The following is a 15,162-nucleotide window of genomic DNA, read 5'->3' on the forward strand; positions in this document are numbered from 1 at the left end:
GATGCATGGGACAGCATTATGAGTTAAACCTTTACATACTGGAGAAAGGTATAGCTAAATTTACTCCAACTGGCCCACTAGGGGTGGAAGAGTCACAATATCAAACCCAAAATTAATAATGAGGTAATTGGCAACCTTGCGAAAATGACATTGCAGAATTAACCTGTAAACTTTTGCACTGAATGGGATGGTATAAACCTGCCTTGAGAGTGATTGACCAATATGTTTGACAATTGTATTATACTATACACCGTCTAGAACCATTTTTCTGAACATTTCATTTTCGGGTAGCCCCCCCCCCCCAACCCACTAGATAGGACCGGTCTTAATTTGCTTGCTGTACTTCCCTTGCTTTGAACAATGCTTGGTGCAGGCCGAGAGCTGTTTGATATTGCGCTCTTGTTCTCGCTGACTACAGATTTAACCGTAGCGGTGGGTGTTGGCACAGCCCAAGTCATGTTACGGCTGCTTCTTACTTTTACATGCGTATACAAATTGATTTGCCACTGCTCACAGCTCAGAATGTCTAAGGGACCTTTTTGTATTAATATACCGGCCGTAAAATTGCCTGACAGCAGCTTCATTAGGAGCTGGTTTCGGCTGGAACGAGCTTCAGTGTAGTGTCGGTCAAGATGCTTGCCCCCTTTTTGGAAAACTTGAAGCTTTCGTCCTTGGCTTCAAAATAGGACGAAGCGTTGAGTGCCATGTTTCTTGAAAGACGCAAAGCCATGCAAACTTACAACCCAATTTAGGTCACTTTTTTCACACTACACACACTTCCTCTACCTGGTCGGAGTCCATACAGATACAACCTTTTCCCTGCACACCTTCCATTTCGCGGGCACTTTTGTAAAAATCGGCAAATTTTTACAAAAGTGCCGATTTTGCGGGCACTTTTGTAAAAATCGCAGCATTTTTACAAAAGTGCCGATTTTGCGGCAAACCGCGAAATCCTGGAGGGTCTGGCTACTGGCAATGTGTTTTAGGTATGTTGTACACCCTGTAGTTCTTGCCAAGAAGGCCACTGGCAATCTGTGCACGTGTGTGGACTTGGGCTACCTTAAGAAAAATATATGAATCGACCAACATCCCTTGCCCAATATTACTCAGATGACATCTACTCTCAAGGGTGCTAAATATTTCAGTTTACTTGATATGTCATCAGTGTATCATCAAATTGAGTCGCATAAGGAATCAAGACATCTTACTGCATTTATGACTCCGGAACGTCTGTTTCAATTTAAGCGCATGCCCTTTGGTCTTGCCTCCACCTCTGCTGTTTTTCAGATAGTGGTGAAAAGTATGTTCAAGGGTATGTCTGGGGTTGAGGCCTTTCAAGATGATGTCTTGATATACAGGGAGAATCAAGCAGAATAAAATGAAAGATTAAATTCCTTGTTAAAGCAAAAAGGTGTAACTTTGGGTTTGGACAAATGTAGATTCAATGTTACCACTGTAGATTACTTGGGATACAGGTTATCTTCTGAAGGGATTCAGCCGAAGCAAAATCTGGTAAAAGCTATTGAGAATTTCAGCATTCCTACAGACAAGGACCAGTTGAGATCATTTATGGTTCTCATTGAATTCTATGCCATATTCATACCCAACTGTGAATCAAAAACCTTTCACATCAGGTCATTGCTAAAAAAAAAGTTAGGTTCTGTTGGAATGATGAATGCACCAAGGAGTTTGATGAAATCACACGAAAAGTAGTTCATGCTATACCCCTTAAGGCATTCAGTACTACAGATAAAACTATTATAATGACTGATGCTAGTCAAAATGCTCTGGGTGCTGTTCTAATGCAACATAGAGATGGCAAGGACAAGGTGATTGCTTTAGCTTCCAGGTGTTTACATGGTGCCAAAGCCTCGTATTCCGTGATTGAATGTGAAGCCCTTGCTTGTTGGTGGAGTATTACGCATTTCGGACATTACCTGTATGGTTCTAAATTTGTGGTATGTATTGACCATAAACCCCAGGTTGAGTTATTCACCACAAGAGGTGGTGGTAAAGCGACTCCCAGAATCGCAAGGTGGCCGTATAGACTTATGAAACACAATTTAACTGTCGAGTATGGTCCGGGCAAGAAAAATATTGTTGCTGATTGTTTGTCTTGTCTTTGTTCTAGTGACAATGATGCCTTGGCAACGGAAAGTGTGCATGATGATTTGGAATTGGTATGCAGTGTTTTGGGGAATTCTGGAAATGCCATATCTGAGCAAGAGTGGAGAGAAACCACTGAGAGTGATTTAGAGTTTAAGGAAGTTATAAAAACGTTAAGCAAGGGGTGGTCGCATGAGATTAACGAGTGCTCTGTGAGCAAGTACAAGCATGTCTTCGATGAGATGTCAGTAGTGAAAGTTTTGTTGTATAGATCATCTCTGTTAGTGGTTCCTGTTGCTATGAGGAGTGAAGTATTCACCCTTGTCCATGAGGGTCACATTAACATGCGTGCCATGAAGAGGAGGGTAAGTGAAAATTTCTGGTGGCCGGCTTTGGACAAGCAGGTGGAGCATTTTGTAAGGGATTATATGGAGTGTGCTGTTAGTGACAAATCGTAAGTAACCACTCCTTGTCCTGTAGAGGCCATCTAGGTTCCCGACAGACCATGGTTCAAATTAGCCATAGACATCATTAGTCCCATGATTATGTCTGGTAGTGTGTCTGAATATAGTATAGTCCTTTTGGATTTTCCTTGGCCTGAGGTCAAATGGGTGATGTCATCTGATTCTACCTCTGTCATCAAATTCCTTGAGTCATTATTTTCCAGGGAAGATGTACCTGAGGAATTACCAATAATGGCCCCCAATTGTTTCCATACGATTTGAAGAATTTTCACAGTCCTTAGGTATTATTAAGTATGTCAAAACGTCCCTTTATCATTCCAGGAGTAATGGTCTTGTAGAGCATTTCAACAGGGTCATCAATCAAAATGTGCAATTGTCTAAAGCAAGTAACTTGAATTGTAAGGATAAATTGCGTAAACTGTTGTGGGCTGTAGGCACAACTGTCAATGCTGACACTGGTGTGTCCCCATTTGTTCTGCTAAGAGTGTGTGTACCCACCTCCAAACTGTTGAGGGAATGCATGTGTGGTGGCGGTGGGTTCAGGTTGACCACAAAGAAAATTGAGGAGGTTGGCAAAAAGCATGTGGTTGCCAAAACAAATATGTTCGAACAAGTGTTGGGCCATATTCCAGACAGTTGAATGTCAAAGTGGGGGACATGGTAAGTGCTCTAGGATCTTACCCAAAGCTGAATCCAAGTTTTCGGTTTTGAGAAGAGTTATGGGGATCAACAAAATCGCTGTCAAATTGGATGATGGTAAGTGGTGGAACAAAGGAAAGATTGTTGTATCAAAAGTGGGCCTGGTTGTTCTTTCCAAAGAACCTAGTCATGTGGAAGATCTTAAAAACTCGAATGTTGCGACTCGTCAATTGTCCTCCAGGTCCACAAAATTTCTTTCTATGTTCCGGGACTATGTTGTGTGATGTACGGGCAACCATTCCGCCCTTTCAATTATCTCATTGTATTTTTGCTGTTTTTGCTCTTTTATTAAACTTCGAACGTATTCCTTTTTGTGTTTATTCTTATGTTAAACTTTGTGTAAAGAGGAAAGATGTGTTAGGTTCTCCTTCTATTCTCTGGACGTTGGGAGAATAGATGGAACATTGCGGTGCTAGGGGTTCCGGAGACGGTTGGGAAGAGTTGCGGTGAGGAGCGGACTGCTACCTTCAGTACTGTTGACTTAAATAAATAAATACTTTCCCCCTACCTTTGTCTGCGCTTCCTCACAGAGTCGTCCTTGAACTATTGCTGGCAAGTATAAATCTCCTGGAACTCTGCCCCAATAGAATGTATAAAAAAAAGTAAATAAAAAGAACGTGTTGTAATACAACTTGTGCTCATTTAAAGATCTCTGAGTTGGGTCAAATTTGTGCTATGAAAAAGGGGTAAAATAAGGAAATGAAAACTGAGTATTATATTTGTGTGGTTTGATTGTGCAGTTGCCTCTGGGGTGCAAAGCTCTGCAATACAGCAACTTGACAAATAAAATGTGTTTTAAAAAAACGGAGTAACTCAATGACAGCGCAAGCAGCACACAGACAATAAATTACGATATCAATGTATACTCCGCCATGCGCCACACAAAGAACTGAAGTGATGCAGGAACTGACGCCTGGGACATGCTGTTGAATAAGAAGGCAGTTAAGAAGAGTGATAATGAGGGCTACGAATGGTAAGTAAAGGGCGAGCTAAAAGCCCATTTTAAGGATTTATGTTTTAAAGATTCATAAGGTCACCAAGTGCGCTGCCTGCAGGCTTGACCTAAAAATGAGAGCTGGTGCCCACCACCTGCAACTACTTGCACAAATTAGTCAAGGGCCCATGTTCCTGTGCAACTTTAAATGACAAGCGAAAGACATGAATATGCTCAGGAGATAGAATATTTTCCGATACATATTATTCCCCTAAAGCTTTTTTTGCATGCCGACCAACATAAAACTGAGCATACCTAACATAAGTTTCCATTTAGATTCTTAATACTTACCATGACCATTTTACCATCTTTAATCTCTCTAACGAAGGTAGTTTCCTTTCCGTCCCATTTCTGTATATGAACCAATTTGTTACCATTCATTTTGAGTACAGACTGCAAGAAACAACAAAAACAGGAAACCATTAATTAATAAAGGCTATATAGTCTCATTACCTTACATTGTACTAAGTGTATATTGGCATGGTATTTCAGCGGAGTGATGGTGTGGGTGACAGCCTGATTATGTATGAATAAGTGCACGAGGGTCAATAAAAGAATGAATGGATGAACGAATGAATGAATGTGAGGAAGGATTTGCGTGCATGTAGGTGGCTGGATCAATGTGTTGAACAAGTAACTAACTATTAGAAGAATAAGTGAGGATGAATGGATTGATTAATATGCTGTAAAGGTGCAAACAGGAAGAGGTCCATTACGGGGTGGCCAAGAGGGTGAACCGATTAAGTGGGTGGAGACTGAATCCAGCAATAGTGAGCATGCTTAGGAAGACAAGGCACCCCCTAACTGAGAAATCCGACCCCGAATTCCTCAGAGAAGTTCGGAGGTGCAAAGGATATCATTAATATGCAAAAACAATGTTGTTCAGAGCACATTAAAAGAGGTATCTAAGCGGAAATTTAGTGGCAGCTGCGGCATGGTGTGGATCACAAAGTAATGTCAGACAGCTTTAAATGACAACTATATCATCCACATGTGTTTTTATCTCGTGGGATCCAGAAGCTCATGCATGAAAGAAGTTATAAACACAGGTCCAGATTTATTAACATTTTGCACCTAGATTGCGTCATTTTTTTAGATGCAGCACAGACACAAAATGTATTTTGGGATTCACTAAGCCTCGCAAAGCTTACTTATTAAAAAAAAGTCATGCAACACAGTGCATAGTGTTGCCTTCTCTTACTTAGCACCAACGAGGTATTCCATGACAGGAGCATAAGTGTTCTAGTGCATTCACCCATGGAATTTGAAGCAAACCATGATTTGCTAAGGTCTCAAAAGCTGGGTTTGCGCCAAAATCGTGCGCCTACCCGAGAGAGGCCTAATAAGAAGAAACATTTTAATTTCTCCTTGTTATTTTCTCTTTCCATGAGCACTGCATTCTGCGGCACACAAAAAAAGAGAAATGTGCAGCTGACAACTGTTTTATGCAGGAAGGTATCACTTCATGCACATAAATAATCCTCACAACAAGCAGGCATCCTTGAGATATGACAGAAGGGTGCCTAGGCAGCCACAAGTGCTCTAGCACAGGAAGAGAACTCAACAGTGTCATATCTTTGCAAATATGGTACTGTTTAGCTCTTTCCCGTCCATGCAATGCGGCAACTTATTTTGCTGTGATTCATGAACTTTTAGTAAACTGCCCCACAGATTTTACCCAGAGGAGCTTAGCTGGCTATATTAACATCCTTAATGCCAAAGCGTGCGACCCATTTCAAAGTAGGGCACTTTGAGTTATCTGTATGTGTGCATATATTTGAACATCTGATTTTCAGTCTCTTATCTATGTGTCTATATTTACTTTCAGACTTGGTTGTGTTAGGCGAGTGCCTGCCATCTTCCAATTCTATATTTTTTTTAAGTAGGAAGGAGGGGCATGGCCTAGCGGTCCAACATGGTGGACGTGCTGTAAAGGAGAACCTGCAGTCCCTTACTAACCCGCTGACTAATCCTGCTGCATTGGTGCTTGAAACAACACCTCTGACCCCTCTGGATATTACCCCTTCTCCGCCGATCCCCATAAGCTGTTCCTGAGTCGCTCCCCGGGCCATCGAAGCGACCCAGAGCGGAGGCGTGGCAAAGACCTGGCGATCCCCGGCCATGACTAGGTGGAGGCACAAGACCAAGCGAGATTCTACTGCGGCGGAGACCTGGCGTGAGGTGAAAGCAGCGAACCCGCTCCGAGATATCTGAGAGGTGATGCACCAGAGGCAGGACACAGTGACTCGGCGGTTGGGTCGGGCCGCGGTGCGCGTGCATACCTTTGATCTGTGCAGCTCAGTGCAAAATGAGGGGAGGTCCGGTCAGAATCTGCCTTCGAGGCCTCTCAGCCAATAAAAGGTGCCCGCAGCTTCCCCTGAGTGGCGTGAGATCACTAATGTGATGTGATCACTGTTGCAAGAAACACTGGCCTCCGCCTGTACATCGGCGGCCACATCGGGCCACGAGACGCGCAATACGCCGGGGCAGACTACCAGGACAGCCTCCTGACTGCGGCACCCGTGAGTCGACATCTGCATATGCGTGGGCCCCCGACCAGCAAGACCGGTGCTGGTGGTGAGCTGTTCTGGTATTGGAGGAGAGGCCTACAGACAGCCCTCCATCCATTACAGCCAACTGGGGCTGATGCGAAAATAGGAGAGTGGCCCGCACTTAATCCCCGTTGGGGCGCAAGCTGCTGACATAATGACATCCAACTTTCCTTACTTGAGGCTGGTCCGCGGGGAGAAGCGTTAGCATGGGCAGTATCATTACACTCCATGGTCATCCTCCGCCAACTGTGCCTGAAGTGGCCTAGGGTTCGAAACTCGCTATTCAAACCAACACTAGCGGTTATTCGTGGCCTCATACCCCTTTGACCCACATAGCCTCCAGGTGATTTGAGGTGGTAGCAATCGCACCCTTCAATATTCTACGTGGTTGAGCTGCCATATTAATTTGGCCTAAAGACATCGGTCCACACTAAATACATCCATAAGGGATTGCTCCCGCACCAAATATCTACATCATGACCAAAGACAAACTCCCCAACGCAACGTCACGGCAAAATACTATCAATAAATACACAGGCACTGCGGCCTCTGTGCCTTACTCAGGAGACCCAACGCCATCCATACCTGACAATGTTGCTATATTCGCGGCCATTACGCAGTCCAGAGACATGCTAGAGGCCAAAATCGGGGGAGTCAGTTTGGACGTTATGCTACACAGGCAGGATCTTCGTAACACAGTACAGCGAATAACAGAGGCAGAAACCAGAATATCGGCAGTGGAAGATACAGAGACTACTCTTCAGAAGAAAGTACTGACTCTGGAGACAATTAAAAAGGGTCTAGCAACAAGTGCTGAAGATGCAGAGGGGTGTGCATGCAGAAATAACCTCAGCTTTGTGGGATTCCCAGAGGGCTGCAAAACAAATGACATTGAGGGATTCCTTGTTAAATGGCTGACGGACTGGCTCCCCTGTGGTGTACTATTGCTCTGTTTCATCATTGAACGTGCGCATCAAGCTCTGCTGCAGATACTGGCGTCCGCCCTAGGCCTATTATTTCCAGATTTTTAAATAATAAAGACAGGGAGGTTCTCATGCAGCAAGCCAGGCTTAAAGAGACCCTCAACTATACTTCATACCCTATCATGATATTTCCAGACTATGCGAGGCTAGTCCAACAGCGCAGACAAACCTTTACTGAGGCCAAAGCCTGACTGAGAGCCTTGAAAATCCAGTACTTCCTGATGGTCCCGGCCAGGCTGCGGGTCTCCTACAAATCACAGACACACTTCATTGAATCACCCGAGGAGGTGTTCACCTAGACGGATGTGGTCATCAAGCTTAAACCTCACACCCCACCTAGAATGGATTAAGACTCATCGCCACATACCTCAAAGGCTAATGGAAAACGACGTAGCAGATCACGGTCCGAGAGATGGTCCAGGATTCGCAGCAAATCCCGCATCCGATCCACAGAGGACACCATATGAAAAGGTAATATCCTTGTTAATCTTTGTCATGAACACTTTATTCATAATGCTGATGGCACTATATCTTGGCTATTGTTTTTTCTTTTTTTCGTGCCTCCCTTGTCTATGGAGATACTTGCATGTAAAAGGGAAGCTCTTTAGGGATCCATTGGTAGAAGGCAGTTTCAGACCCCTGTTGGAGTTGGGACACCTATCATTCTGCAACAAATGCTTGAACATTTATGAGGTATTGGGGTGGGTTGGAGGGGGCCTGGGGTTTGGGAAAGTTATTTTTTTTTATGTTTGTGTTATGTATCCACAATGCTTAGGTACTGTTTCAATTAGGTATGCCAACCATGTATTTTCTCTCACCCACATGCTTCACCGCCAACCACATCCCTAGAAATGTCCAGGCTATATGAAATGCACCTTCGCACTGTTATCTTCAATGTTCGTGGCCTATTAGATAAGATCAAAAGGGGGGACTATCTTACGCTAAGCGGAATGATATGAAGCTGATATCTTGCTTTTGCAGAAAACACATCTCTTAGGCAATAAGACACCGTGCCTGACACGATTTGGATATGTACAGACATTCCATTCCGGATTCACTAGAGACTCTCGGGGATAGCTATGATGATCCACCGCTGGCTCCCTTTCCTACACGAAAAAACATGGTCCGATCCCCAAGGCAGATACATCATAATCACACTTTATGGGGAGCCGCTCGCTCTGGGCAGCGTATATGCCCCTCCGCCATTAGCACAGAATCTAGCAGAACGCCTGATGAGACCGTGGACAGAAATTCCCTGGGCCTGACATTAGTTGGGGGAGACTGGAATGATGTTTTATGCCTCTATGCAGATAGATGGCACAGCGTAGGAAGACGAGTAGCAACAAGTGAGTTGAAACTGCAGTCCCGGGTCCAAGTGATGGACTGGGTGGACACCAGGCAGCGACTACACTCAACTGACTTAGGATACTCATACTTTTCTAGTACACACAGGTCTTTCTTCCGCATAGATTATGTCTTTATATCCGCAACACATGTACATAGACTCAAGGTGGCAGAGATATTACCCAGGGGCCTCTCTGATCACTCCCGTATACAGCTGGATCTAAGACTAAACTCTAAAAGCCCCCCCTTTCCGCTGGAGGTTATCTCCATGGCATCTATACGATGAACAATACAGAATTCATATACACAATGCCATCACAGAGTATTTTTCCCACAACAATGGGACAGTGGAGCCACCCATGATCTTGTGGGAGGCCATGAAGCCAACACTCCGGGGGGTGGATATCGTATACTGCACAGCACAACGTAGGCAGCGCCGTGAGACGCTGACAAAAATGGAAGCCCAGCTTATTGACAAAGAGCTCAAGAGCAGTATGGGCGATGGCAACACTGCACATAGACAACTGCTCCATACACAGCTGATATATGCCAGCGAGCTGATGGATGAGGTTAGAGTGGCTTGGTTAGCTACCCGTAGCAGTTTTACCAGTAGGGGGACAAGTCCAGTGCACTACTATACAAGCAATAGAACAGAAGGCAGAGGCTAATACTGTCCCCACCCAACATGTGAATAGTGTCCCCTTATTTGGTTATAGGTGCACGAAACCAGGGAGTACTTCCCTCTATGCTCCCCAAAGTATAGGAACTGATCCTACAAACTTGGCACATCAACAAAGGTTTCAGCACTCTATCCAAAAATTAAGTGTTTCTTGTCACAATCCACAGTCAATAAGTATCATCAATAATTGCACAAAAGGAAAAAGGTATCAAATTCGATAGATGTTTTTCTTGTTCCAAAGTTCTCTTTATTGTTCACAAAACAGATTTTTTTTTACAAACTGATACATCATAGCCAACGCGTTTTATCTTCAAGCCAACGTAGTATTTGAAAAAGCAGTGTGAATAAAGCACTCTGTACAGTGTTCTATCTCCAGTGATATCGACATACTGACCAGACTGCATGCGGTTATTAGGCCGTTCTAAGACTGTTAGAACACTGTACAGAGTGCTTTATCCAGTTCCCTACTACATCTCCTCTGTCAGAGGGCGCTTTGTCCTCTTACTATTCCGAGCATCCATAGCCCTACCGGAGAGATACTTACTGATCCACTACAAATTGCAGCAAGCTTTGCAGATTATTATAAGGATCTGTATGCCCCTAGAGAGACAATTTTGTTGCACCTTGTCCATAAATTTATAGAGGACATGCCTCCACGTGCTCTGACAGATTAAGTCAGAGAAGGGTTGGATATTCCGATAACAGAGGAGGAACTCCATATGGCACTCTCCAAGATGCGCCCAGGCAGGGCGCCAAGCCCTAATGGTTTCCTGTGCGAATTCCACAAAAAAATATCAATCCTTACTGACGATTCGTTTCCTTACAGCACTGAATGCTGCTCTAGATGAGAAGAGCCTTCCAGGGGACTGGCATCATGCAGAAATTGTGATGTTCCTCAAACCGGGCCGACCCCCCGATCATCACGCCTCGTACCCCCCTATATCACTACTTAACGTAGAAGCCAAGCTTCTTGCTAAGGTCATAGCCATCGCATAGGACCCTATATTGCAGATCTAGTTCACTCTGACCAGGCAGGCTTCATGCCAGGCCATGCCACACGTCACAATATTCGCCATGCACACAATGCCATTGCGTCAGTAAACCGCCTTTAGGAGCCGGCCGCACTCCTACTGGCCGACAGGGCTTTCACTTTCTTAGCTGGACTTACCGCTTGCACTCCTGTGTTGATTAAATTTAGGGCCGCCTCCTTAACCCCTTTCCTGCTCATGACGAGCTCAGCTTGTCATGCAGTACACTGGTCGTGTGCTTATGACGAGCTGAGCTCGTCATGAATAATAGGGTTCAAGGATCTGCAGCACAGGAGGGGAATTACTGTAGCAGTCAAGGTGTTAAGGACATCCAACTTCTTTATACTGATATTACCGCCTCCATCCACGTTGCAGACTCTATGACACAAATCTTCCCCATAGGGCAGGGTACCTGCCAGGGCTGTCCCCTTTCTCCATATCTCTTCGCCCTGGCCATGGAACCTCTCGCGGCCTGGGTACGGATTGATGCACAGGTTTGTGGCTTTGAATGGTCCAGGGAGGTCTCTGGCTGTATAGCACTCTATGCAGACAATCTTCTATTTTTTCTCAAGCGACTGGACCGTTCAGGACCAAGACTGTTGAGGATTCTGCAGATCTTTGGTGAAACATCTGGGCTTTATATGAATCCCCGGAAAACCTACCTTAGGCCTGTACAGGATGGGTGTCCCCTGGGTGAATGGGCTAATGATGTGTCAGTGGTGCGCGACAGGTTTAAATATTTGGGAGTTTGACTGGCGGCATCCCAGCCTGCGTCCTGGGAAAGGAATCTGACCCCGCTGTGGGTACAGATTAAGGAACAGACCCAATCTTGGTCACACTTACCACTTTCCCTGTTTGGCAGATCCGTCATCTTCAAGATGGTTTCCCTACCCCGACTATTATACCAACTTCAAAACCACCCGCACTAGATACCACCTATCCGGTTTCGGCAAATAAATGCAACCCTTCGACACTTTCTCTAGGGTGGAGGTTCAGCCCGTGTGGCACTGAAAAAATACTTCCAGTCTACGTATTGTGGAGGCTTGGAAACGCCGGACGTGCAGGCATATTATGTGGCCTTGCACCTTCTTATCCTGAATGACTGATAGTATGGGGATTGATGCCATCCGGCGTATGAAGTTGAACGCTGCCTGATGGGTGATACGTCATTACAGACAATTCTCTATGCAGGCCCGACCCTAAAAGTGCTACTGCCACGATATTTAAGATCTGGAAACGAACGCTGCATCACATGGGGTAGTGGGCAGACTGACCAAAGAGATCTGTAGTGACCTCAATTAGATGTAGAAACAGGAAACGGAGAGTAGTTGTAGGCAGGAGTAAGTATTTAATCGGCAGAGAGAAGAAATGCATGCAGCTCCAGAAAAGGTACATCAAGAATGAATAAAGATCTACCAGTTCCTGTTGCCCAGCACCCAAACATTCCAAATACAAATATAACGTTCCAATTAAAGGAACATGCCATTACTACACATCCTCCTTCTTAACAAAAGAACAAAAAGAACATAAAAATAACAACATAAAAATCATTGTTAAACTATAAAGAATTCGTAACAGTCCGAACCCAACAATATGCACACTAAAAATTAATTTAATAAATTCCGCATCTTCCTAAGTGAGCAGAACAGAACATGTGAGAACAGAACAAGTGAACTCACCCCAAACCATCCCCTTTCCAAAATGCAAAAAAAAAAAAATCAATCATCAATACGTCACCAACATTTGATCATTAAAAAAAAATCAGATTTCAATGTTCCGAATACAATTAACTTGAGCATCACTATCATCAGACTCAGAAACAGATGCATCACCTTCATATTGAACATAAGAAACTTTTTTCTTAGAAAACTTCTTATTTTTTCGATTGCAAACCCTTGAGAAATGACCCACCAATCCGCACTCTATACACTTTGCATGCTTAGCGGGGCACCTCTCAAAAGTAGCGGCATGTGAGTAACTCCCACACCTAAAACACACCACATCACTAAATTTCTTTCTTTCACCACCCTCACTAAATTTCCTCCTTTCACTGCCTTCCCATTGCTTCCTATCACGAAAATCACCATTTCCTCCCTCCAACTTATCTTTATACCCTGCTTTTTTCTCAAGTACCTTGGCCACTAATTCCTTCTCCACCATGTTATCCTGTGACAAAGTGACTTTTGCACACCGGTCCGAAAGTTCCGCCTTCTTAACCAGAGCCACTATATCTTTAAGACACTTGTCTCCCTCTACCCACAACTTATCCTGTAATACCTTATTCTTAGTATACATCACTACCTGGTCTCGTATAAAGTCATCATGTAACTGAGAAAACTCACACTTTCTGGCCAACTTTTTTAAGGCCGAGACAAATTCTTCTACCGTTTCATTCTTCCCTTGCTTCCTGTGAAAAAATGCATGTCTAGTCACAGCAATTGATACTGAGGGAGAGAAATGATCATCCAAATCCATCAAAGCACATTCAAAAACATCAGAGTCACCTTCCACTCTTTTATGTGAGTGCATATCTTGAAAAATCCGCAAACCCTCCGGACCCAGCGAATATAACAACATCCTCTTCTTTCTTTCCGGCGAGAACGTACCATTTACGTCCTCTAAATTCGCTATATAGTTCAAAAAATAAGCCTTCCAATCCAACCAAGCAATCAATGGTTCTCCAGGAATAGCTAGAAATTCTTTGGGGGAATTGATTTGTAAATTTGAAGTCAAACGTACTCCTGACGAACCCTCGTCCCCAGTACCTGCATTCCCGGCTACCACAGACATACTTAAAAAGGTCTTACAACGTGAAAGGTAAGTTAGTGAATAAAACCACTTAGTGAATTATGAAACAGCAAATATAGCTACTTCGTGAATAAACTAGTCCCTCTTGAAATTAAAACATCACATGAAATTAATACACTCAAACATCTTGAAATTAAAACACCTCATGAGCTTCGTGAAATTTCTTTTGCTAGCATGACTCTAGTACTTAAAATATTGCCAAGTTAATCAAGATATAAAGAACACATTCCCATGGACATTAACTTTCAGCAAACCCGCACATCAGCACTACCAGAGAAAATTGTGACTTGAATGCTGTGCGCACCAGCGGTGAGCACTTTCCAGCTTGAAGGTTGTCCGTACCAGCGCAAAGTACTTCAGAATAAGCAGTAAATAAAACCCACTTCAGGAAAAACAAGAGAATCTTTCCTTTTCTTCCAGTAATGTGGACTATATTGTTTGAAGATTGTGCGCACCGGCGCAAAGTACTTCACCTCCGTAGACAAATCAAATGAAAACGATGGAAAGACGGGCTTTGAAATGTTCGGCAATGGTTACTATGGTAACAGAAATGAAAACAAAATTAAGATGGCCGCCCTGCGTGAAGCTAACGTGGTGATGTCACCACGCTACCCAGCATGCCTTGCGCACTGGTGATGACGTTAACTTTGTATACGAGTAGAATCCGAAGGCTTGGGAGATTCCAGAAGCTATGGAGCCGGCGCTCTATGGCTCGAGGCAAGTGTCCACGGGAAAAAGCAGTTGGGCGGTTAAACTTCAAAGGTAAACCCTTCGTACCACCGCTTTACAATACAGTCAAAAAGCCCCGAAAATGCTTCGAAATGTTGCCAGAATTAGTCTCCGTCCCAAAACTGTCCACAAAACTTTCCTCTTCATGTAGTAAATAATGTATACACTGCTTTCTCCGATCCCACAATAAAATTTCCTTTCTTTTCTCCTTCCTCAAAGGCTTCTCCACTGTCCAGTATAGTAAACACACTCCTTTTCGCAGTGAGGTGTAGAAATCACCATCGGGCTTCCATGGTTTCCATGAAAAACATGGACAGCGTCACACATCCGTTTTCTAGGTATTTCTGTGCTTCTCCAACAGGTTCTTTTTTTCAATCATATGACGATATGCACACGTAGATTTCGGTAATTGGGCCACAACGATTATCTGGATGCACCAATCCAAAACGTGAATCTCTCTTAGATAGGTTTAAAATAGTCCGGTACTCACGATTGAAAATTCGGTGATTTCACGATAAGTATTCAAATCGTAGTGTAGAATAAGCGCTGTGCCCATCCTCGTCGTCAAATCTGTAGTGACCTCAATTAGATGTAGAAACAGGAAACGGAGAGTAGTTGTAGGCAGGAGTAAGTATTTAATCGGCAGAGAGAAGAAATGCATGCAGCTCCAGAAAAGGTACATCAAGAATGAATAAAGATCTACCAGTTCCTGTTGCCCAGCACCCAAACATTCCAAATACAAATATAACGTTCCAATTAAAGGAACATGCCATTAC

The 15,162-nt window shown here is 43.9% G+C and overlaps 1 protein-coding gene across 1 annotated transcript in view; it reads right to left on the bottom strand.

The window, feature by feature from the left end:
* The window catches only part of LOC147707910 (fatty acid-binding protein, brain-like), a 148,821-nt gene that overhangs the window by 50,931 nt on the left and 82,728 nt on the right, over positions 1–15,162 (bottom strand). The window contains exon 3 of the mRNA XM_086925256.1: positions 4,555–4,656. Coding sequence (XP_086781382.1) covers positions 4,555–4,656 — 102 coding nt within the window. The remainder of the gene's footprint in view (positions 1–4,554; positions 4,657–15,162) is intronic.

This window comes from Lissotriton vulgaris, chromosome 6, assembly GCF_964263255.1.
Source record: "Lissotriton vulgaris chromosome 6, aLisVul1.2, whole genome shotgun sequence".
NCBI classification, from domain to species: Eukaryota; Metazoa; Chordata; class Amphibia; order Caudata; family Salamandridae; genus Lissotriton; species Lissotriton vulgaris.